This window comes from Westerdykella ornata (assembly GCF_010094085.1).
Source record: "Westerdykella ornata strain CBS 379.55 unplaced genomic scaffold EI97scaffold_37, whole genome shotgun sequence".
Classification (NCBI taxonomy): domain Eukaryota; kingdom Fungi; phylum Ascomycota; class Dothideomycetes; order Pleosporales; family Sporormiaceae; genus Westerdykella; species Westerdykella ornata.
Genome location: NW_022986887.1, coordinates 33,861 through 57,077, shown reverse-complemented (window position 1 = coordinate 57,077; position 23,217 = coordinate 33,861). Strand labels below are relative to the sequence as shown.

Here is a 23,217-nt window from a genome sequence, read left to right as displayed (position 1 = left end):
GCGCCAAGTGCACTGTTCTCAATGTTCTTTACGTCCCTGAAAGGGCGAGAGGGTGTTTCTGCCTCATGGCCAGGCACTGCTTCTCCGTCTTGCGTTGTTGTTGTTCTCCGTATGTTGGTGGATAGTCAGACCTGGGGCCACACTGTTGTCGCTTGCTCCGTGTCTCAAGTCCCCATCGCTTATCCATTATTTGACGCCCAGAGGGAAAATATCTGAACAAGAAAGCACGTGGCAAAGCCGGGAAATCCTGTCATTGAGCCTCAAAACACATCTGCAAGCAAAATATGCCAAAGTGCCGTCGTGGCGTGCCGACAGGTGCTCTGCAGACTTCATCGCCAGTGAGAATGCTTCCGACACGAAACATATCAGGGGGGACCCCCTTCGCAGTACCCAAACGTGAAGACACAGAAGCGAGTTTCTGCAACACAAACTCCTGGAATGCTAATAAATCACAGGCTCACCGCAAAAAGCCGTTTGATCCGAACAGCCCGTAAAATGGGACTGTTCGGAAACGTGTGGCGGGCGAATGTCCCCAAATGGTCGGCTGCGGCAACGTTCGCGCAATATGGGGAGAGGAATGGACTGATTGTTTGCAAAAGTCGGTACTTTGGGGTTTGGGTGACACAGATCCTGGGTTTCGCTCTTACCTCTCCGCTCTCGTTCAGGCACAAGGTCCTCGATGCGGAAGAAGAGGTTGTCGCCTTTCAACGTACCTTGCCCAGGTGGGACCAATCCTTCAGCAGGCCAAGGGGGAACGGTGTTCGAGAAATATTGATTCGGTATTGAATTTTGCAGCAGATGGCTGTCTAACTCGTCTCGATATTCAGATGTCGCCCTGCGAAATCCGATGCCAGCTAGATAGCACGCAGCAGTTGGTATCCCAACCAATCGACCTTCCAACTGCAAACACCGCTGTACTGAGAGGTATCTGTTTATGTCTCTCCCTCGTGCCCAGGAGGCACACTCGCCGCATCGGCACTTCACCGGAGGGCCTTGCGGGCGAAGACGGGAAGAACGAATGACGCCTCGTGGATCTCCTTGCTGTAGTACTTGCACAGCTTCTCCTCCTCTTCCTCGGACCAAGTGCGCAGGGGCTTCTTGAGGTTGCGGTTGGGGTCCTTGGAGCAGACCATGAAGCCGATCTGGCCGGAGGGGTAGGTCGGGATGGTGGTATAGGCATACTCGACGGTGGGGAAGACCTCCCTGCACGCCTTCTTGAGGTTGATGATAAGGGGCATGTGCAGCCACTGGTTTTCGGCTTCACGACACAAAAGTCAGCTCAAGTCACAATGGTGCGTTTACGGCTTGCATCATCCCGCCGGGCACTGGGGAGGAGGGGGCTCACAACCTTGAGTGGTGATGACACCACCTTCGCGCAGAGCACCGTTGAGGAGCTCAAAGTAGGCCTTCTGGAAGAGGGCCTCGGCAGGGCCTTCCGGGTCGCTGGAGTCGGTGATGATGACATCGAACTGGTTCTTCTTGTCCTCAAGGAACTTGAAGCCGTCGCCAACGATGACCTCGACATTGGGGTGGTCGAAGCCGACGGCCATACCAGGGAGGTACTGCTTGGAAAGACGAATGACAGCCTATCTAGTGTGAGCTCATGGGATTCGACTGGAGCTCTGCGGGACTCCGCACCTCGTCAATGTCGCAAAGGACAGCCTTCTTGACGCATTTGTGCTTGACGACCTCGCGGAGCACACCTCCGTCACCACCGCCAATGACCAGAACATTCTCGGGGTTTGGGTGAGAGTTCATGGCAAGGTGGGTGATCATCTCCTGGTATCTGCACCATATCAATCAATATCTACTCTTGTATCAATTCTCCTGATGACGTACGAGAACTCGTCCCTCTCGGTGGCCTGAATGACATTATCGAGCACCAAGACAGTGCCGTAGTCGGTGGATTTGAAGATCAAGACATCCTGGTACTTGCTCTTCTCGTGGTGGAGGACCTTTTCGACCTTGAGGGTCATGGCCTGGCCAGGCCACATGTCGGAGATTTCGCGGAACCAGCCATCTACATATAGCTGTTAGCTCTTAGACACATGCCTCCGGGGCCTTAGGAATATTTGCAAGCTACTACAAAATTAATGTGATGTTCATACCTTTGATGGTGGGGTGGACGATCTCGTTGCTCATTTTGGAGGAATATGTAGCTCGCTGCGCCGGAAAGAGGTTGTAATCCTGGGGTCTGTAGAAACAAAGGTTGTAAGACCGGGAAAGCCGGATACGAGAGACTAGCTTTCGAATAGAAATTGTGCCGGTGAAGATTATTGAAAAGGACGGTGTGCGGTGTTGTCTGGATTTTTGTTGATCTATGATGCTTCGGAATCTCGAAAATTTCCACATCATTGCTTGCCCCACCATCGACCCATGTCCTTCACTGAGGGGCAGCGGTAGCACACTAGCCTACGGTGGACTATTATTGGGTGTCCGGCCAGAATTCAAATTGAATCTAAGAAGCCTTATATACACTACCCCCTCGCACTGCGTATATATACTACCTCCTTGCTACGTACATACACTGCGTATATATACTGCGTACTTAAACTACGTAGTTAGACAGCGTACTTGCTCTGCGTACTTGCTCTGCGTCCTCGCTCTGCGTACTTGCTCTGCGCACTCGCTGCGTATATATACTGCGTACTTGCTGTATATATACGCTACGTACTTGCTGCGTATATATACTGCGTACTTGCTCTGCGTACTTGCTCTGCGCACTTGCTACGTATATACACTGCGTACTTATACTGCGTGTATATACTGCGTACTCGCACTGCGTACTTGCACTGCGTACTTATCCTAGGTACCTGCACTGCGTACTTATGCTGCGTACTTGTACTGCGTGTATATACTGCGTACTCGCACTGCGTACTTATCCTAGGTACCTGTACTGCGTGCCTGTACTGCGTACTTGTACTGTGCACTTGTACTGCGTACTTATATTGTAGACTTGCACTGCGTACTTGCACTGCGTAGGGTACGTACACTGCTAATTCTGCAGGACTTAGTTGCAGGGTTCGAGATGAGGTTTGAATTTTGGCCGGACACCCGATAATAGTCCACCGTACCAGCCCCGGATCGGGGAGGTCGAGCCGACAACATCTAGAGATATCCAATAGTCCCATCTCTTCAGTAGATACTTATATCTCGATAGAGTTGTGACTTCTGTTCCCATCGTTTCTATTTGTATGCGAGCTTTTCCGCCTGTCGGACGTCGAAGATCTCCAGCAAGGAATTAGAATTTAGTAACAGCCTAACAAGATATATCCAGACCGCTCCAGTAGCAAATCAGTTCCGGTGAAACTATTGAGATCTGCTTTGACTTCCCGAAGGATAAAAGATCCTGCATACCAGGTATGAGGCAGAGTACTGTGCGGAGCTTACTCCGTAGTGTAGAAAGAAAAATGTAAGGACCTCCAGGTGATCGGAAAGCGACAAATTCATTACAGCTACATAGCTACATAAGCTTCACGCCGAAGTCATCTACATGCTCAGGAGTAACTCTAAACAGTCAATACCTAAGCTTGTTGTTGCTCTGAATTGCCTCTACACTTAGCCAAATTGGCCAATCAGAATCCACCCTTCTCAACAAACACGCCAAGATATCAATCAAACAACCATCGTGGCTCCAACTCCCCAACATTGAGAGCTCAAACACCACTTTCACGAATTCCCCTCCCACTCACCCAATCCTCCTCTCCGACCCTCTTCCCACACACTATTCGCGATGTCGGACCCCTACTCCCCCGAAGGAGGCAAGCCCACACCCCCCCTCCCAGCTTAAAACAGTCCAACACCTAACCCCCCCTCCAGAACTCATAAACATCCACACTGCCTTCCACGCCGGCGCCTACAACCAAGTCCTCACCTTCGACACTTCCTCCCTCTCCCCCTCCAACGCTCTCCCTGCGCGCATCCTAAAACTCCGCTCGCAAATCGCCCTCGGCCAAACCGCCGACGTCATCTCCTCGCTCGCCAAAGAAACCGTGCCCGACCTCGTCGCCGTCCGCCTGCTGGCCGAGTACGACTCCGGCAAGGATGTGCTAGCGCAGATGGAGAAGCTGGTGGAGCAGCACGGGCAGGGGAATCTGACGGTGCAGTTGTGCGCGGGGATCGTGTTTGAGAGGGCGGGGGAGACGGAGAAGGCGTTGGAGGTGTTGAGTAAGCATGAAGGGAGCTTGGATGCGTATGTCAAGCGTTTAAGATCTAGTATGAGGGGAGTGCATGACTGACTGAGGTGGACAGAGTGGCTTTGATAGTGCAGATCCACCTGCGGCAGAATCGCACGGATCTGGCTGCGAAGGAGGCACAGCGGGCGAGGAAATGGGCACAGGATAGCTTGCTGGTTAATATTGCCGAGTCGTGGGTTGGCATGCGCGAGGTACGTACCCTCCTCTCCCGCGCTTCTAAGATATCGCGATGCTAACGCCTTATCAGGGTGGAGAGAAGTACCAATCCGCCTTCTACGTCTTCGAAGAACTCGCCACCTCCTCGCAAACCACCTCCCCGCACTCTCTGGTCGCCCAGGCCGTTTCCGAACTCCACCTAGGCCGCCTCCCAGAGGCGCAAGCTGCATTGCAGCAAGCGCTCGAGCTGGACCCCAAGGCTGCTGACACAATTGCGAATCTCATCGTGCTGAACACGCTGCTGGGGAAGAAGGACGAAACGGCGCAGTTGAAGGAGCAGTTGCAACAGGTGGATAAGGAACATAGGTTGTTAACCGATTGGCAGGAGAAGCGGGCGGAGTTCCAGAGGGCGATGGGGAAGTATACTCCTAAGTTTGAGGCATGAGCGCGTCATCGCGACTGAAATGGGGAAAGGAATGATGACATTTTGGGATTACGGCATGGGAATGTCTTATAGATGCTCTCTTGAAGAAGAGCGGGAAATGAGCAACATGCTTTCGACGAGAGATCAAAGTCCAATGCAGAAGTGGTGCGCTCCATCAATTGTTGTATTGGAACTCACGTGTTCGTTGCTTCTGCCCACCTGGGCAGGCGGTACTGCTCAGAACACACTTCTCCTCATACTTCGGAGTCTCATCTACAATGTCGATGGATGTATGAGAATGCAGAGGACTTTGCCCTCATAATCATTCTTTGAGTGCATGCAGTCAGTCCTAACTTGAGCATCTGAGCCTGGACCGAGTCTATACACATTCAATGAACGTCGATCAAGTTCCCGCAATTCACTGACTTCCCCCATCCTCAAAGGCCAGCTCAACCTCTAATCGATACACCTCAGACACAGCTTACACAACTTACCAGTACTTTAGCATAGAACTGCGGAAAACACCCAATCGAACCACCCCTTCAAACCTCGCCACTCACATTTACCCATGCCCCCTCACAGACTCCAGACCTGTATTCTCCAAGAAAAGGGCCCGACCCACGTCCCTCAGCCACAGACGTGAACATCACCTGTTCCCCAGAACAGTACCTAGCTACTGTGGTAGTTAATCCACCAGCTCCTTGCGAGTTACAGTAGCTCCAAAGCGGAAACCGTTCGTCGGAAACAGCCAATGCTCGTTCAAAGAAAAAGCTAGCAAGATCCTGAAGGGGAAATTGCAAGACTGACAGTAGGTTCTTTGATGGTTGTCGTCGGCGTCAGCGGCACTCATGAGGCACACGCGTGGAGAATCCAGAAGAAGCTTGGATTTACTTGTAATGGTTGAGAAAGTCGGGAACCAGTGGAGTGGCTGCCACGATGACGGGTCCACGTGGGAGCCGTCAGGCCGTTCCGGACGAATTCGTGGGGTTGTTGGGGTATGGTGATGGCGTGGTTGGGGAGAGTTCTTTGTCCGGCTGCGAATTGGTCAATAAGCTTTATACTACTACTATGTTAGCTAGGACAGAAGTTGCCGATTCTAGACAACCTTGTTACCCGGTTTTATTTCTGATAGGTCATTAGTCTAGAAAAGGGTATCGTCGTTTTTGGTATTTGACGCGTTTCGGTGGCCCTGCGGTACAGCAACGCTATCCCACGAGTATCTCAGGAGTCAGGCACAAAGTTAGCCTTCTAGCCAAGCTTTCTCTAGCGCAGTCGATCCGGCCCGGATTGACATGTGGATCATCAAGTTCGCTGGGTCGTCGCGATTCAAGAGCCGTTTATAACGACCTTCTGGTGATTGCGAAAAAAGGTGTCGATACTGAAGCCCTCATAACGTGCAGTCGAATATTTGATAGTCTAGGACATGTAGGCGCTTCGTACTTGTCTGACACGCATAACGGCAAAACCTGTCACCAGGGACGTGTGGCGCCGGGATATCATACATCCGAGAATCCTGGGGAGCAAGCTCCTGCGAATCCTACCCCGCCGGCAGTCCCATGTGGTTGATACGATGTTCCAACCTTCGGAGTTGTGAGATTATCACCGAGGGCAGGTGAACCTGCATGCTTGCTCGTCCGTACGCGTATGCGTTGTGATGCTTGTAGGCTTGCGTGTGTCTTGCTGTGGGATCTTATTCCATCCCGCATCTATCTATCCTAATAAGCTGTGAGGATCGCTTTTAAGAACAGATGTGCAGTTCTCCGGCGCATAGCGGCTTGCCACATTTGGTTGAGTTATTATTGGAAAAAGGGATCCGGTATGTGGAGTATTCGGCCTCTTAAACATCTTTTCCGCTTCCTGCAGTACTCTTTGGTATTCGTCTTTGCAGGTGAATCCTAACCGACATGGAAGAACGAGCAGACAGGCGACCAGAGTTGGTACAGACGCCGTTGATGGAGACCATGATAATCCCATCAGGCTTCGAAAACGACGGAAAGCATTTGGAAAAGCTTGCCCAGGAGCCTCTGCTTGGACCTAAGACCGATTTCCCCTCGCGTATGTGCATGTCGATGGAATGTGTAGTTGTAGGTTGTTAATCTCTGCGCAGCGGTGTTCGCATTTGCCCGTAAAGATGTCCCGGGAAACAAGAGACCACAAGCCATCGCGCATCGTGGATACAAGGCCAAATTTCCCGAAAACACCATGGGTGCCTTCAAGGGAGCTGTGAAGGTCGGTGCGGAAGCGATCGAAACCGACATCCATCTGTCAAAAGATGGTGTTGTCGTGCTGTCCCATGTGAGTTGTACTCTTGCGTGACGACGATTTCCCGTGCTGAACAGGACAGGATAAAGATTTGAAACGGTGCTTTGGGCGGCCGGAAAAGATCATCGACTGCGATTATGAGTTTCTGAGCAGGTTAAGGACCCTGAAGGAGCCTCGCGAGCCGATGCCGCGCCTGGTTGACTTGCTCGAGTATCTTGCACAGCCGGGACTGGAAGACATATGGATGCTGCTCGATATAAAGGTGCGTCCCATGTCACCTTCTTTGTGCGAACTGTCTCTAACGATTACAGATCGACAACGACCCTGACGACGTAATGCGGCTCATCAGCGAAACCATTCGCAGCGTCCCGCCTTCTCGGGATCCCTGGTCAGCGAGGATCGTCCTGGGATGTTGGACAGCAAAATACCTCCCCTTATGTTCACGATACCTGCCCGGATTCCCAATCACGTACATCGGCCACTCTCTTACCTATGCCTCGTACTTCTTCACTGTTCCAAACGTATCCTTCAACTTATCGCAAGCAGTCTTGATGACGCCCTGGGGAAAGGCTTTCATCCGGAAAGCGCACTGCGACAGTCGGCCTGTGTTTGCATGGACGGTCAACGATGAACGGCTGATGAGGTGGGATATTCGGCATCGGCTTGACGGAGTCATTACAGATGACCCCAAGCTGTTTCTGGAGGTCCGGAGAGGGTGGCACGAGGGGATGCGTGAGGGAATTGGGCTGAAGCTATGGCTTAATGTGTTGCGGGTAAATCTGTTTGCCTTGGTGATTGGAGTGATACTCCATCTGAAGTATCCTTTACACAGATTCAACGAGGGGAGACCTTTCGTCCGCTCCAGAGTGGAGATAGAAGACTGAGCCGTATCGATGCCACTAGAGTTAGTTTGAGAGTTAGTTGCTTGAATCATCACCTAAGAGTAGTCAGTATCTTAGTCAGGACGAGGTGTCGTTGATATGGTGAAGTGCTGCGTTATACAGAAATCGGGTCCAAGCTTCAACGCCAGGAAACGAACGACGTGCGAACATCCCCGCAACGCGTCCGCCTTCGACACCACAACCCAAAATGCCCAGGTACGCGATCCGACCCCTCCACTCACTCTATACCATACCTAACATGTCTCCAGAGAAATAATAACCATACAAGCCGGCCAATGCGGCAACAGCGGTCCGTCCCTCTCTCTCTCTCTCTCTCTCTCACTCACTCCCTCACCTCTCCCACCATAATTCAACCCCACTACTTCGCCTTCCCCCTGCCTCCACCATCAACGCAATATCTCCCCTACACCAAACACTGACTTCAAATCCACCCATATAGTCGGCCAACAATTCTGGCAACAACTCTGCCAAGAGCACGGCATCAACCAAGACGGCAACCTCGAGGACTTCGCGACCGAAGGCGGCGACCGCAAGGACGTCTTCTTCTACCAATCCGACGACACGCGATACATCCCTCGCGCCATCCTGCTCGACCTCGAACCCCGCGTCCTCCACGGCATCCAAAACAGCGCCTACAAGAACATCTACAACCCGGAGAACTTCTACATCCACAAGGATGGCACGGGCGCGGGCAACAATTGGGCCACGGGTTACCACATGGGCGAGCAGGTGCAGGATGAGGTGCTGGATATGATTGATCGCGAGGCGGATGGGTCGGATTCGCTCGAGGGGTTTATGCTATTGCATTCGATTGCGGGGGGCACGGGGTCTGGGTTGGGGTCGTTCATGTTGGAGCGGCTGAATGATCGGTTTCCCAAGAAGTTGATCCAGACGTATAGCGTGTTTCCGAATACGCAGGATGGCGATATCGTGGTGCAGCCGTACAACAGTTTGCTGAGCATGAAGCGCTTGACGCAGAATGCCGACTCGGTGGTAAGCAGTCTTCCCTTCCCTTTGCATATCCCGGCATATCCCACCCTCTAACTAGACACCACTCGATACTGATCAAAACAGGTCGTCCTAGACAACGGCGCCCTCAGCCGCATCGCCGCCGACCGCCTGCACGTGCAAAACCCTTCCTTCCAACAAACCAACCAACTCGTCTCGACCGTCATGTCAGCCAGCACCACGACGCTGCGCTACCCGGGCTACATGCACAACGACCTCGTCGGCATCGTCGCGTCGCTCATCCCGACCCCCCGCTGCCACTTCCTCATGACGTCGTACACGCCCTTCTCGGGCGAGAACGTCGAGCAGGCCAAGACGGTCCGCAAGACGACGGTCCTCGACGTCATGCGCAGGCTGCTCCAGCCAAAGAACCGCATGGTCTCGACGTCCCCCACGAAAAGGAGTTGCTACATGTCGATTCTGAATATCATTCAGGGCGAGGCGGATCCTACTGACGTACGTCAACGTCCATATATATATATACATCTCCGCGAATATCCCATATGCAATGCTAACACCACACACACACAGGTGCACAAATCCCTCCTCCGCATCCGCGAGCGCCACCTCGCGACCTTCATCCCCTGGGGCCCCGCATCCATCCAGGTCGCCCTGACGCGCAAGTCCCCTTACATACCCTCGTCGCACCGCGTCTCGGGCCTCATGCTCGCCAACCACACGGGCATCGCGACCTTATTCAAGCGCATCCTGACGCAGTATAATGCGTTGCGGAAAAGGAATGCGTTTCTGGAAAGTTATAAGAGAGAACCCATGTTTGAGGGGGGGCTCGATGAGTTTGATGATGCGAGGGAGGTGGTGCTGGGGTTGGTGAGGGAGTACGAGGATGCGGAGCGTGAGGATTATCTGAGTAGGGAGGAGGAAGGGGGAGCTGGGGGAGGAGGGGAGGGTGAGGGCGAGGCGGGGGATAAGAGGGTGCCTGTGTGAGACGTAGAAGCGTGGTAGAGGACATGGAATTTGGCGTTCAAGGGGGAAGGCGCTCCGGAAATGTAGCATCTAGGCTGGGGTTTGTCAAGGTCGGATTCGGGAAGGACGACAGCTGTCCTCTCATGTTGACGGCGATCAATGATACCATGTTCCACTGTTCCAACCTTAACGAGACAGAAAAAGAGCACCATAGAGAACCATGCCATTTTGTGACGTATTCGACAATATCCCCATGAAATGCCCAAGTGGACATAGCAGCCCCCTACGAGTTCATAGGCATAACCTCGAAAAGGAGACATGGTCCTATCCATCCCCACCATTGTATCTTGTACGTCCCCAGCGCCATGAGAAGTCGGCAGTACACCACGACCAACAAACCATGCCTACGGTGATGTGTACCCGTCCCCTACTAGCGGAGATTGGCCAGCAGACCCTCATACTTCCCCTTCCAATACGCAACATCAGCGGCCGTCAACTTGGATATCTCAAGCTCGGCCTTGAGGCGATCCAGCTCCTCGTCCTTTTCCACGTATTGCTTGATCTTCTCGACGGCCTCGTTGTACAGGGGCTGCATGGCTGCGTACTGGTTGTAGGACTCCTGATAACGGTTAGCCATGGTATTGCAACATCGGGAAGGAGAGTCTTACGGTTCCGAGTTCCTTCCACTCGTCGAGCTGCTTCTGGAGTTGCTGGATCGTGTCTTGGGTCTGCTGAAGCTGATCCTGGACACCAGGGTCGGCGGCATGGTGGTCAACAGTGGCACCTGCGTTGTTGTCCTTCATCTGCTGGAGGGCAGCGGCGAGCTTCGCATTCTCGTCCTTGAGCGGAGCCAATTGCGAGGCCATGGCCTTGTAATCGGCCAGCTCCTTCTCCAGCTCTTTGACCTTGGCATCAGCCTCCTCCTTCAATTTCACGCCCTCATTCTTGGTTTGCGCGAGGGCCTGCTCCATCATCTTGATTTTCACTTCATCATCGGCGGACGCCTTCTCAAGTTCCTTGAACTTTCTCGTTAGTTCCTTGAACTTGCTCTCTAGTTCCTTGAGCTTGCTCTCTAGCTCTCCCGTGGAAGCTACGAGCTTCTCATTCGCACTCTGAAGAAGCTTCTTCGAGCTGATCAGCGTGTCCATGTCAGTACGTAGGGCGGCTATCTCCTTCTCCGCTCGGGCAAGGGCAGCCTTTGACTGCTCCGCCTTGGTCTTGTAGTTTTCCGCCTCTTGCCTGTGGAGGCTTTTCTCGAGAGTCAAACGTGAAATACGCTCTTCCAACTTGGCGATCGTCTTGACGCTCGACTCGAGCCGGTCTCTGCATTGACAGTCAGCTTTCCATCATGTAAAAAGGGCGAACCTCTCGCGGAGAGCTTATACGCAAACCAGGAGGCTTGGAGCACTTACTGGATATCGACGCTCATCTGCTGCATTTGCACTTGCTTCTGAGCGCCCTGAACGGAAACGGCCACTTTTCCTTCATCGACTTTGACCTCTCCGGTATGGATCTGTCCCAGGTTATCCTCCGGGTTGTACACCGTCGCTGGACCTCCAGTTCCGGGCTCCATGGCAGAGTCGTAGAGACGCTCGAGCCGTCCCCAAGTCTCGTCGACGAGCTCAACGTGCGGTTTGGCAAGGCCGCCGTCTTTCTTGACAGAGTCGAAGATAAGCCGCATTAGCGTGTGGGAGTGCTGAAGCCAGCTCGAAACGGCCTGGGCGGGAGCGGCTGGCTGCGTGGTGTCATTCTTGAGGGCCTCAGACCCAACAATCTCCCGTTGCGTAGCGGAGGAGGCGCGCACCATGGTCGTCTGACTGCTGGGTGGAGGAATGGCAAGGTCTCCCGAATTGGCTTCTTTGACTGCGCCCGTGCTGGATTGCCCTTCGGCTTGGGGTGCAGGAGTGCCCTGAGAAACGTCACCGTTTGTAGAGGTGCTGGGAAGAGAGCTCCGGGAGAGGTCAGTTCGCCTCAAGGTGGCCAATGGAGCGAGGTTCAAAGCAGCAGAAGAAGCGTTCGGAACCGAGGAGGCACCGTTCGCCGGAGCATACCTAGAAGAAGCAAGGCCGGGAGCCATGTTGCAGATTTTGACCGCTGTGGCCTGGTCAGAGCGATTACCGGAAGAGCAGGCGGTCAGTGTTGGACGAGTGCGGCACCCGCTCACTCGACTGATCTTTGCGGATATGAAGAGGGTATACTCACAGAATTGGAAGCGTCCTTCTCTCTACGAGTGTCAGAGGAAAAGAGGGTGTGGTGGAGAGGATGGATGGACTGCGGGGCAGAAACGTTGGTGTTGTTGTCGTCGTTCTGTGTTTGAGGAAGGCGCGGCGGCAGCCGTGACGGGCGCCTTTGGAGTCAACACCTACATGGCGCGGCGTGCAAACAGCAACTGCAAACATGCTGGCGGGTCTCTGCCAATCATGCTCAACTGGCATCGTGACACTCTTTACAATTTTCCGTGAAAGACTTCTAGGGCCCCGGACTCAAAAAGCGAAATAGCGAAGGAAGCAGAGCAAGACACTAATGAAAGGGATTGCAAGTGAGAGCGAAGTGAGAGTTGACGACAAAATGCAGTAGGTGAGATGAATGATATCGATTATAGAGAGAAAATAAAGTTGATATGGGATTCTGCAGCACCACTGCAGGAAGGGATAGATAGTGCATGCTTTACAGTGCGCCGAAGCTGATGACACACATGCTACTCCCTATTACTTGACCCAGACCATCTCTCCTGGCCGACGAAGGCTGTATAGTTGTTTGTTATAGAGGTAGAGGGAAGGCGAGTAGGAGAGAAGGGGAGAGAGTGAAGTTGTTCATGGTCATTCGGGAGATGGTTGCACGCCACACCCGGTGTAGTGCAAAACCCGCCCGAGGCAGAAGGGCAATATAAGATAAGAAAAGTGAGACAGTCGCACAAACAGACACAGAATAGCAGCACTCGACGCTCAGCAAGGCGCAGGAGGGCCTGTCAAACCACGAAGCCGGAAGACATGACCTGTCAAGCACGGCGACGAACAGCATCGTGCGGCGCTGCTCGTGGGCTGGCAAGTGACCAGTCGTGAATGCACCTTCTGAATGTCTACTAGTTCTACAAGTAATAGACTACTTGGATAATCTACAAGTAGGAGCCCGGGACGACCTCGGGACGATCGATCGGAATTTAATCTCAGAGACGGTGCTGCCATGCAACAGAAGATGCACGCAATGCCTATTCGGGGCTAGGGGCAAATATGGAAACAATGTTGTTGAACGCCGAGGATATAAAGGATGGAGGCAACTGCAGCCCTTGGAAATTTGCTCACACTCAAGGCGGCGAGCATAACTTCCTGGTTTCTACGTGCAGCGAAACCTTGTTGGAAGAGGGATGTCGAGGATGTGGTGTCTGTGGTGTCTGTGGTGTTTCTGATGGCCGTGTGCACGCTCTTCTGCACGCACGCCAGTTTTTAACCTTGCCATAATGAGCCGGCTCTTTTATCCAGACCCGGGCGGGTGGTGTGCGACGGAGGCTCAGTAATAATGATCCTGATTCATCCCGGGCTGTTGTCGGTGTCAGGGCGAGGAGGATAGGATAACAGGATCACCAACACCAAGAGGCGAGTCTAACGAAACGGCAGCGCAGTGGCGGAATGGTGGCCATCTGATGATGGGCACGGCAAATAATTTCTTTTTCCTTTCTGATGCCATGGCATGGCAGGGATAGGTAAAGTTTCGGGAGAGGGGCCCGAGACGAGGCGCGGGACGGGCCTCGAAGGAGGCACAGTTTCGACGGCCGAGGGTTTCGGAAGGTGCGCCGTCGCTCTTAGCTGGGCCGTACCGAGACGGGGCGAAACGGTCGCTGAATCATCAAGTTGTCTGGTGCTGCGACGAGACGACGGAAGAGTGCATATTTGGTTATTACTGTACATAGAGCAATGTTATTCTTGATGGTACTTGCCTGTCCTTTTCCTACAAGTGCTGCATCATGTATTCCGCGCAGCAGAGAGAGAGAGCTGGTGATGGAATCACTCTCGGTAGGTGTACCCTCTCCGTACACAAAAACGGGAGAAGACACGCTGCCCCGGGGAGTCGGTGGAGGCGCTGCTTGATAGGACGGCCGGTGATGGAAGGGAAAGGCGAGGCGAAGCAATCCCAATCCCTCCCTCTGGGAAGCCTACCCGGTGGATGCGAGACCGCCACCGAACCACCAGAAGCCAGACAGCTTAGCCAGCTGCAGTGGCATCTTATAAGTGAATCGAAAAGAAGAATAGCCGTGTCTCGCGTTGTTGCGGCCTCTTGCCGCCGACTGGGTTCTCCTGCTATGTCTGGTCGACGGACCGCGCGAGTGTTTCTCCATCCGAAGAATCTGCTCGTCAACCACCACACTCATGAAGAGCACCTGCGAGAGGTCTCCCGTGGCAGCCTCAGCAGGCGGGTGCATGAATAATGGCCGCCGCTGGACTTGCTCGATAGCTACTAGCCAACTTCAACGTATCGGGCTGCGGCGATGCTCCCGAGAGAGCGTTCCAAGGTTCTTTTTTAGCCCCAAGCCATATCTGCATCTGCATCTCCCCGTGCTGTGGTGATCCCCAACTTAATAATAAATAATAACGACATTCTCCCGGTCGTCTGCACAGCTGCGAGAAGAAGGAGACAAAAGAGGGAGCTGCAAAAGCTCTCCAAGCTTCCCACAAAAGCTGCGACGGCCGCTCCACGCCCGCCAAAAAGCAACACCACGCCCCCCAGCACGGCAGACAGGGATCCGAACCAGAGTTGCCCAGGGGTCCGCAGTCCCTCTTCTCTTCTTCCTGCGAATCCCAACAAATCCAACACCTCTTTTCTCTCTCCCTCCTTCGCTCTGCCATCCTCTCGACATCCCCCTTTTTCCTCGTTGCTGCCGTCCGCCCCTTCCTCCTTCCTCCCTATTCACCATCTGGCGCCCCCAGCCTCTCCCAGGTCCCATCCCTCAGCGCCTCGTGGCCGCGGCCCGCAGACGTCCGCATCGCATTCTCCTTTTGCGCCAGCTCCAGCCTCTGCCATCGCTCTCACCTCCCCGCGCTAAGCATCTTGCGTTAGTATTGTTGTTTCCGTTTTTGTCATTTGCTGTTTCTTTTCTTTGAGCCAGAACCCAGAAGCCCTTAAGCCGTAAAGCTTGGGGGCTTGGGGGTTGCGAGGGCCCCGCTTCTCCTGCACCGGCCCGGCTAGCTTCCGTTCCCTTATTCACACAACCTGGGCACCACTCCACCACCTAACCTCCATCACCCCATCCAACGACAAAAACAACACAAAGCACCCGCCGCTGCAGTCATCATCATCATTCCTCCCGCCGCTCCTATTTATCCCTGAGCTGCGGTACCGAAGCTATTGCCGCCGTCCCTATGCGATCGTCGATGATTTGACTTCAAGTAGACTGACTTGCCACACCTAAAGGTGCTCCCTCCTTCTCCCTGCGTTATCTGCGTCACGCTCCAAATCCCCATTGGATCCGACTAGCACCGCCCGTCTCGACGCTGCCCGCTCCACCCATCCCAACTACGCCCACGCCAGCATCTGTGAAGCGGATACATGGCCCCGGGCATCATGTGCTTTGGCAAAAAACCCGACGACCCCGAGTCTCGGCGAAACGATGAGATCGAGAAGGTCATCCGCAACGACAAGAAGAGGCAGGAGCGCGAGGTGAAGCTGCTGCTGCTCGGTACGCCTGCCCACCTGCACAAATTTTGCATCAAAATGCAGCCTCGCTGACTCCCATCCTAGGCGCTGGAGAGAGTGGCAAGTCGACCGTCCTGAAGCAGATGCGTGTCATCCACGCCGGTGGCTTCAACAAGACGGAGCGAAAGCAATGGCGCGCCATCATCTTCAACAACCTGGTTTCGGCCTTCCAGACCATCTTTGCCGCCATGCAGGAGCAGGAGACGGAGTTTGAGGACGATGACAACCTGGTATGCCTCCGGCTTATGCCCACATGGCTCCCGTCAATAGCTAACCAGACCCATAGCGATACGCCGAGATGATCGCGGCTGACCCGGAAATCGGCATCGAGGACCCCATGCCCCAGGAGTGTCTGGCCGCCTTCAACAGCCTCTGGGCCGACAAAGGCGTCCAGCTTGCCATCCTCAAGGGCAACCAATACGCATTGCACGACAATCTGAGCTAGTACGATTCTGGTCTTTCTCTGTTCGAGCATAACTGACCCTCTTCCAGCTTCTTCGCCGATGTAGAGCGCCTTTTCGCCAGAGATTACCTACCCACCGATCAGGATATCCTCCGCACACGGTTGCGAACCACCGGCATCACCGAAACCATCTTCGAGCTGGGCAACCTGACCTACCGCATGTTCGATGTGGGTGGCCAGCGTTCGGAACGGAAGAAGTGGATTCACGTCTTCGACAATGTGCAAGTGGTGCTCTTCCTGGTGGCCATCAGCGGTTACGACCACGTGCTCGTCGAGGACAGAAACGGCGTAAGTGCACCCCTTGTCCCCGCCATGTGCATCCAGCTAACAACCATCCCAGAACCAAATGCATGAAGCCCTCATGCTCTTCGAGTCGATATCCAACTCCAAATACTTCGAAAAGTCCGCTTTGATACTCTTCCTCAATAAGATCGACCTGTTCAGGGAAAAGATTGCCGGTGGCATGAGCCCCATCAACAAGGTCTTCCCCGACTACACGGGCAGGCCCACGGACATTGAAGCTGGGCAAGAGTTCTTCGCCAACAAGTTCCGGAACCTGGTGCGGCAACCGAAGAAGGAGGTCTACGTACACTACACCAACGCCACCGACACCGATCTGCTGAAGAAGACGATGGCTTCCGTCCAGGACATGATTGTCCAGCGCAACCTGAACGCACTGATACTGTAAGATGGCCTTCATTCAACGCGTCCTGCTTTTCGGACTACATTCTTCTTCTGCGCATCCGTACAGCCCATGGCTCCGGACACACCGTCACTTCGACTATTGCCGTTTCGCCACATGCTCTGGTCTGGAAACAGAGGCCATGTCTTTCTGAGCGACCGCTTCATGCCGCCTGAGCCCCCATATCCGATTGTCTGTGCACCAGGCATGATTCACATTCCACAACTTTGTCCTCTTTCATGATCCCGTTTGCGTTTGTTCAAAGCTTGTTTACATTCAACCGCGCGATTCCTTCACTGACCGGGCTTGATGAGCAGCTACTAGTCTGGTTTTTTTTTTCTCTTCGCGCAGCGGTCCCTTTCCTCGTCTTGTCCAGTGCCGACGCAGTAGCACGCCTCCACCTGTTGGCCGGATCCATCGCCTGTTCGTGGGTTTGATATGCACAACGATTGGAGCAAGAACAGGGAGGATTTCTAAAAGGCCAGCTTTGGAGTTTTCAACAGCGCATTTTCACATGGAGACTTTTTGACTTTGTTTTTCTTGATAGGGCGATCTGGGATCGACTGGGATTGGATTGGAATCCCCTGATTCTCTTCTGTTTTTCTTCTTGAAATGTAACTATCATGACTGAAGAGTGGGAAGCGGGTTGCGGTTTTGTTGGAGAGAAGGGTTGATGCGAGGATGAAGGATGATGATGGGAATGAGGGGAGATTGAGACACTTTCAACACTGCACTCGTAGTGATACCTCTCTCAAACTACTTGTTGTTGGCACGATCATGGTGGGGTTACGTAGGGAATGGAAAAAATTATCGGCTGATATTCTACAAACATGTAGGCTTAGTTGCACAACGTTGGAACGTCTCGGCCGGAATTCGGCGTCTGTACTCGGTAGGAAGAGAGTAAATACTTGATGTTCCTTGTACTTAAGATACAGGGACGGGGGTTCGGGGGTTAAATGGAGTGGGCATGTGCTGGATGCGCTGTGTCAGTGGATGTGTTTCAGGATTTGATTTGTATTCGCGTGGGTATTTACCAGTGTGTTGGGTGGGTAGGTGCGTATGTGCAAGTGTATATAGATGGTTGCAACCATTCCGAGTTGGCAGTTTTGCATCTATGTATTTTACCGCCCACGTATGTATCACAGTATACATTCATGTTCAGCATCACTAGGAAGTGGTATCATATGTATCTACAGCAATAACCGAGGGGAGAAGAAAGGGGGGAATGAAGGGACTTCTTGAAAGAGGATTGAAGCTCGTTTGAAGTTGATGACAATCACAATCACCATTCTCATTCTCATTACTATCAAATAGAGAGTAGTAGGACTCTCTATGTAGTAACGAGTGAGAAACGGGAGCTAGGGACGTTGAAGGGTATGGCATTTGTTTTGAGTGAGGGTGGAACGGATGGTGGTGCGAGGGAGGGAGAGGGAAAGGAGTGCGGGGACGGTGAGGGGGTTTTATACTCCAGCCTGTCTAACTACAACAATCTTCGAATTGAAAAGAGGCGTATTCGAGAAGGGAAGATGCGCTTATGTGTGTGTTGTGCTGTTGATACCAACCTAGCAGAGACGATGATGCCGGCCCTCATCATCGAAAATCTGATCGCGCAAAAGGCAAGGGTCACAGAAATAGTGCGTCGCCGTCGCAGAGGAGGAAGGGACGGAGGGACATCGTCCCAATGTTCAACGATTTTTTTTCCTTGCTTGTTTTAGGAAGTGTAAGGAGAGAGGAGAGAGGGGAGAGAGGGAGTAAAGAGAGAGAGGAGGGGGGTTTATATAGATCCTTTGTAATCGACAACTTGGACGAAGACTGCGAGGGGCTAGAGGAAGTGTGTAAGTTATTCTACAGACTTTATTAGAGGCATGTTTGGAATCACTGCGAGGAGGCTGTAGGTACTAGCTACGAACAGTGCTTACTATTATCACTATTATTAACGTTTCTAAGATACCTACCTTATGCAGATGTCTACAGGAAGTTAGATAGCAAACAACGACACGACATGTATTTTTCTTTAAGGGATTTTTAGGAACGAAAACCTGCCTACCTTGATAAAAGAAGAAAGGAATAAAGCACGAAAATAGCGAGAGGGTTTATATACTTAATAAACAATCGCGTGTGCTGCGTTCTATTATCCCTAAAAAGAACATACCGCGATGCTCGTATATGTAGAAGCTTCGTAGTTGAGCGGCAACGAACTTTATCACTACTATTACATTTGCGCAGAAAACATCCCTTTAGTCGCAACGTAACTTGGAACCTGCCAACAGCCTCGCTTTTAAGAACTGCGCCAGTGGACCTGATGCGGGACCGCACATACTCCTTTTTCCTGGATACTTTTGGAAGATCGAGAGGGGAGGGACGGGGAGGTAGGGAGGTGATAGCGTAAGGAGGTAGGAATATATATATGTTTTCTCGGACTAGGGTATATAGATGCTGTATAGTTGGCGTTGCAGTACGCAGGTACATACGTATCGAGATTTTATAAATTTTTTCGAGGCGAAGAAATGCGGTAGACAGCTTCTTAAGTCCCGAACCCATAGTGCAGGTTTTTGAATGATGATGAAGAGCATTATAATAGTCTAAAGACCGCGGACATGACTTCTTGAGACAGACTTTTATCGAACGCACACATCGTTTGCTTTCTTAGCGGTTCTAAGGAAGCCGGGGACACAACAAACATGTATCTGGATGCTTTCTTTTTAAACGAGATTTCGAAAGTGAGGGATAAGTGAGAGAGAGATCTGGGCAAGAAGGGGGCGTTTTATACCTTTTTGCGTCCTATGAAGCGTCTGCTTAAACCTGGTTGCGACGAGGATATGTTACAAGAAACATATGGCTTCAACGCATCGCTTAAAGATGGAGCGATACTGCAATGCAGCATTAGTACCTATTAGATATATCAAAGATTACATAGCTTGTCGCGATTTATGTGAAATTACGAAGACTTAGGAACATGGTTTTAGGAATAACGTTTTTGAAGAAACAAAACACATGACGCGGGTCACCAACGTTTTTTAGTCTCCCCAGCTTAAAGGTATAATTGAAGTAGTAGCGGGGAGGGAATTGCAAAAAGTAAGAAGAATATATACCGTAGGGTACTATAGACAGGGCAGGAATGTAGATTATACGCGACGACGCACGTAATAAGAAAAGGAGAAAGGTAATGATGGTGATGATGATTATCAGAGACAGGTGTTGCTGGTACGCATGGAAGGTTACATATACGTTATTCGGAAGCCGAGCACAGGGAGAACATGCAGCTCTTCCTCTGGTCATCTTCAGTAACAGGAAAAGGAAAGATGTAGATAGAAAGACGGATTAAGGCGCGGAGAGGTCTAATTTATATACTTGCACAGAACTAGTGCACCTTAATAGCAGGAATGTAAAGGGCGGATTGATAAGGCCTAACTGTGATAGTATTCCTAAGGTTAGAGATAAATGTAGTAGGCATCATGATTATTATTTCTAGAGCTCAAATTAATCCGCATAGGAAATCCGCTCTTTCTCAGGAACCGAGCACAGGGAGAACATCCACTGTCTTCTAGATATCTTTAGTAACAAGAAAAGGAAGGATGTGTAAGGAAAAAAGGACTAACGTAGAGAGAGCTCTGATTTATATACTTTTATAGCACTACTTTTATTTGATGGCGGGAATGTTAAGAACGAACCTGAATTGAGAGGCGGTGATGGTATTAGGGGACAAAGCGGTGATTATCATGATTGTTGTTCCCGAGCTCAAATGAATACTCATGTAGCGAAAGTGTGGCGACTTTCGGAAATGAAGTCAGCACCGAAAACACCGTCCATGCCGCCTCCTTTCAGGAATTTTATTCAGGGATGTCGGAGACGCAGGCGTGGGTAACAGTAGGAAGCGGAGCAAAGGGAGGGTTTATATACTAGCATCGGGCACGGAACACTCTCTTCGAAGATTATCTAGGAACAAAAACGGTGGCTATCATCATTTCTAGAATTCAAATCGATACTCATAGAGCAAAGCTCTGTCGACGAAGTCTACGCTGAAAACACCGTCTATGTCCAGTATTCTTCGATCTTTTTTTTAAGGGATATTAAAGGAGGAGCAGGTGTAGGCAAGTAGGAAACAGAGGAAATCGAGGGTTTATATACCCTACCTAACAGTCGAAGGCGGAACTATCTGTTCAAAGTCCATAAGGGAACAAAAGCAGTAACCATCATCATTATCCCTAGAACCCAAGCTAAAATCATTAATTCCTTAAGCGAAAGTGTGCCGACTTTAGAAAACGAACTCGCTAAAATCACCGTCCATGTAATGCTTTTTCTTCCATTTTGTTAAGGGATCCTGAAGGAGGAGCAGGTGTAGGTAAGTAGGAAACAGGGAAAATCGAGGGCTTATATACACACGCAGCGGTCAAACGCAGAAGAATCTCTTCAAAGTCCATCTAGGAACAGAACAGTAGCCATCATCATCATTCCTAGAATTCAAATCGATACTCATGGAGCAAAGATGTAGCGACGAAGTCTACGCCGAAAGCAACGTCCATGACCAGTATCCTTCGATGTTTTTTTTAAGGGAATTGAAGGAGGCGTGAGAACAGTAGGAAAGCGAGGAAATAGAGGGTTTATATACCCAGCCAGCAGTTGGGCGCGGAACAATCTCTTCGAAATTCGATGGAGATGTTCCTGGATGTTTCATTTATCGGAACATCTTAGCACTGATCACATCCACTAACAATCACCATCATCGAAAGCAGAAATTAAACGGCAAGGCCAATCCCATGGACCTGATTGACGCTGGGCAACGAGGACGCTTGCGGACATGCCAGTTCCAAGGTCCAGATTTCGGGAATTCGTGTGCTTTCGTTGGATGCAGCTCGCTGGTAAGAAGAGAAGGATATATATACTTTGGGAGAGCTCTTACATGTCATAACATCTAATAGCTAAAAACATGATGATCACCAGCATCACCAACATCACCGCTATCGCGCACAACTCTCAAAACGCCGGTACATGGAGACGTATATAGTCGAATCCATGCACTCCCTTCTTCGAAGCAACAGACATTTACAGGCTTACAGTCGTTTTTGGTTCAATTTTGGATACCGGCCAGTGCCGCAACCGCTTGCGAGTGCGTAGAAGGAGAGGTCAAGAGGAGGTGCTTTATATATGCGAGCACGCGAGAACTGAGACTGGCGATGGGGCTGTTTCGTGCGGTGGGTTCATTCATTGGATTGAAACATGACTTGAGCATGCTAGGTTGCCATGTACACGTGTCGCGAATTCGGGCTTTGAAATGGCAACAGGTTCGCAGTGTTGGGTATTCGCTATCCTTAAACGTGCCAAATTACGATCTATGTGCCACTTAACGGCAAGTCGATTCGGTGAAGAGCGTCATCATCATTAGAAACCGCACATGCAGTATCGCAGCCACGCAAAGAGAGACTCCATAGCTGGCAGTGTTGACTACTTACACACTAGAAAAACATGTCGAGGAGATATTTTTTTTATAGGAAAGAGAGTAACAAAACACAAGGCTGTAAGGGAGAACAGGAAGGGAGAGGGGGATAACTGTGCTTTATATACCCGCACTGGTTGGTAACAGTACAACAGGGGCAGTCAGCTGCAAGTCGATTCGGTGAACAGCGTCACCACATTCAGAAACCGCACATGCCGTATTGCATCCACGCGAAAGAGGCTCCATAGCTGGCAGTGTCGACCGCTTAAAGACTAGAAAAACATTCAGCCATTTTAACGCCGTTTTCAGAAAACAGAGTAACAAAACACAATAGATGTGAGGGAAATAGGAGACGAGAGGGGAATGACTAGGCTTTATATACTTCCACAGTCGCTGACTTCCGAAACGTTCGGCCTGGAGATAGGGCAGCAGGCCGTAGCGCGACATGGCACTGCAGCGGTAATGACCATCACCATCCAGCGCGATAGCGATTGAACATCCAGATGCCCATCTGTCCAGGCGTGAAAGGGCACACCAGGCGGACTCATGCAACTGTAATGTCTTGATTTTTGGGTTCACCGAACACAAAATAGGGGGTAGGTGTAAGGAGCTTGAAGAAGAACAAAAGGAAATTTATATACTCGCAAATCCCGCGATCAGAGAAGTAGAGACCATGGTATAGGTTCTAATGTGAATAGCGAGCTCCGAGTGGTGATAATTACCGGTATTATCACATTTGACTGCAAGAAAGAGATTCGGAGATGTCAAAGTAGGTGCGCTATGGGAACGCAGGAAACCGCCACAGACATGGCGCGCCGAAATTCACGTTTTTGAATGATTCTGCCGTTCAAGGCAGTGAGCAACAAAACATGAAGAGAGCAGCCCGTAGCAGAAATCGAAGGGTTTATATACCCATTTCAATTCACACAAAGCTTCAAAGTTCAATACCCTAGCTCATGGGAGAGTAATCACATTTTGTGACTTTTATTTTGATACTGCGATCTGATGCTGGTCACCGCCATTATCGCCATCATCACCATCATCACAGTCATTATCACAGTCATTATCACAGTCATCA

The 23,217-nt window shown here is 51.4% G+C and overlaps 7 protein-coding genes across 7 annotated transcripts; 5 read left to right on the top strand and 2 right to left on the bottom strand.

The window, feature by feature from the left end:
- The first annotated feature begins 327 nt into the window (after window positions 1-327).
- EI97DRAFT_207697 (uncharacterized protein) lies at window positions 328-883 on the top strand. The gene has a single exon (XM_033793736.1). The coding sequence runs from the start codon at window positions 439-441 to the stop codon at window positions 784-786; it is 348 nt and encodes a 115-aa protein (XP_033650036.1). The 5' UTR covers window positions 328-438; the 3' UTR covers window positions 787-883.
- A 97-nt stretch (window positions 884-980) lies between these two features.
- Window positions 981-2,142, bottom strand: EI97DRAFT_452980 (spermidine synthase; the record flags this gene model as incomplete). The annotated part of the gene is made up of 5 exons (XM_033800435.1): window positions 981-1,258; window positions 1,346-1,586; window positions 1,639-1,786; window positions 1,840-2,020; window positions 2,109-2,142. The coding sequence occupies 5 exons, from the start codon at window positions 2,140-2,142 to the stop codon at window positions 981-983; spliced, it is 882 nt and encodes a 293-aa protein (XP_033650035.1).
- Window positions 2,143-3,489: 1,347 nt separating this feature from the next.
- On the top strand, window positions 3,490-5,061 carry EI97DRAFT_436875 (uncharacterized protein). The gene is made up of 4 exons (XM_033799221.1): window positions 3,490-3,761; window positions 3,820-4,192; window positions 4,252-4,387; window positions 4,444-5,061. Exons 1-4 carry the CDS (start codon window positions 3,734-3,736, stop codon window positions 4,795-4,797), a joined length of 891 nt encoding a protein of 296 aa, XP_033650034.1. The 5' UTR covers window positions 3,490-3,733; the 3' UTR covers window positions 4,798-5,061.
- A 1,619-nt stretch (window positions 5,062-6,680) lies between these two features.
- On the top strand, window positions 6,681-9,893 carry EI97DRAFT_426192 (tubulin-domain-containing protein; the record flags this gene model as incomplete). The annotated part of the gene is made up of 8 exons (XM_033797183.1): window positions 6,681-6,831; window positions 6,884-7,071; window positions 7,121-7,300; window positions 7,350-7,645; window positions 8,189-8,229; window positions 8,380-8,933; window positions 9,015-9,404; window positions 9,480-9,893. 8 exons carry the CDS (start codon window positions 6,681-6,683, stop codon window positions 9,891-9,893), a joined length of 2,214 nt encoding a protein of 737 aa, XP_033650033.1.
- A 409-nt stretch (window positions 9,894-10,302) lies between these two features.
- Window positions 10,303-11,949, bottom strand: EI97DRAFT_461889 (uncharacterized protein; the record flags this gene model as incomplete). Its single annotated transcript, XM_033801228.1, has 3 exons — window positions 10,303-10,491; window positions 10,541-11,195; window positions 11,285-11,949. The coding sequence occupies 3 exons, from the start codon at window positions 11,947-11,949 to the stop codon at window positions 10,303-10,305; spliced, it is 1,509 nt and encodes a 502-aa protein (XP_033650032.1).
- Window positions 11,950-13,582: 1,633 nt separating this feature from the next.
- On the top strand, window positions 13,583-14,452 carry EI97DRAFT_207425 (uncharacterized protein). The gene has a single exon (XM_033793735.1). It carries the CDS (start codon window positions 13,834-13,836, stop codon window positions 14,293-14,295), a length of 462 nt encoding a protein of 153 aa, XP_033650031.1. The 5' UTR covers window positions 13,583-13,833; the 3' UTR covers window positions 14,296-14,452.
- Window positions 14,453-15,292: 840 nt separating this feature from the next.
- Window positions 15,293-16,838, top strand: EI97DRAFT_207375 (guanine nucleotide binding protein, alpha subunit). Its single transcript, XM_033793734.1, has 5 exons — window positions 15,293-15,543; window positions 15,606-15,790; window positions 15,847-16,004; window positions 16,053-16,311; window positions 16,364-16,838. The coding sequence occupies exons 1-5, from the start codon at window positions 15,414-15,416 to the stop codon at window positions 16,709-16,711; spliced, it is 1,080 nt and encodes a 359-aa protein (XP_033650030.1). The 5' UTR covers window positions 15,293-15,413; the 3' UTR covers window positions 16,712-16,838.
- The last annotated feature ends 6,379 nt before the right edge of the window (window positions 16,839-23,217 follow it).

Excerpts from the sequence above, each read along its gene's own strand:
- EI97DRAFT_207425 (XM_033793735.1), top strand. The coding sequence starts at position 13,834 with ATGTATTCCGCGCAGCAGAGAGAGAGAGCTGGTGATGGAATCACTCTC.
- EI97DRAFT_207375 (XM_033793734.1), top strand. The coding sequence starts at position 15,414 with ATGGCCCCGGGCATCATGTGCTTTGGCAAAAAACCCGACGACCCCGAG. Across the intron at positions 15,791-15,846 it reads TTGAGGACGATGACAACCTG|CGATACGCCGAGATGATCGC; the intron begins GTATGCCTCCGG and ends CCAGACCCATAG. Across the intron at positions 16,005-16,052 it reads TTGCACGACAATCTGAGCTA|CTTCTTCGCCGATGTAGAGC; the intron begins GTACGATTCTGG and ends ACCCTCTTCCAG.
- EI97DRAFT_436875 (XM_033799221.1), top strand. The coding sequence starts at position 3,734 with ATGTCGGACCCCTACTCCCCCGAAGGAG. Across the intron at positions 4,193-4,251 it reads CATGAAGGGAGCTTGGATGC|AGTGGCTTTGATAGTGCAGA; the intron begins GTATGTCAAGCG and ends TGAGGTGGACAG. Across the intron at positions 4,388-4,443 it reads CGTGGGTTGGCATGCGCGAG|GGTGGAGAGAAGTACCAATC; the intron begins GTACGTACCCTC and ends ACGCCTTATCAG.
- EI97DRAFT_207697 (XM_033793736.1), top strand. The coding sequence starts at position 439 with ATGCTAATAAATCACAGGCTCACCGCAAAAAGCCGTTTGATCCGAACA.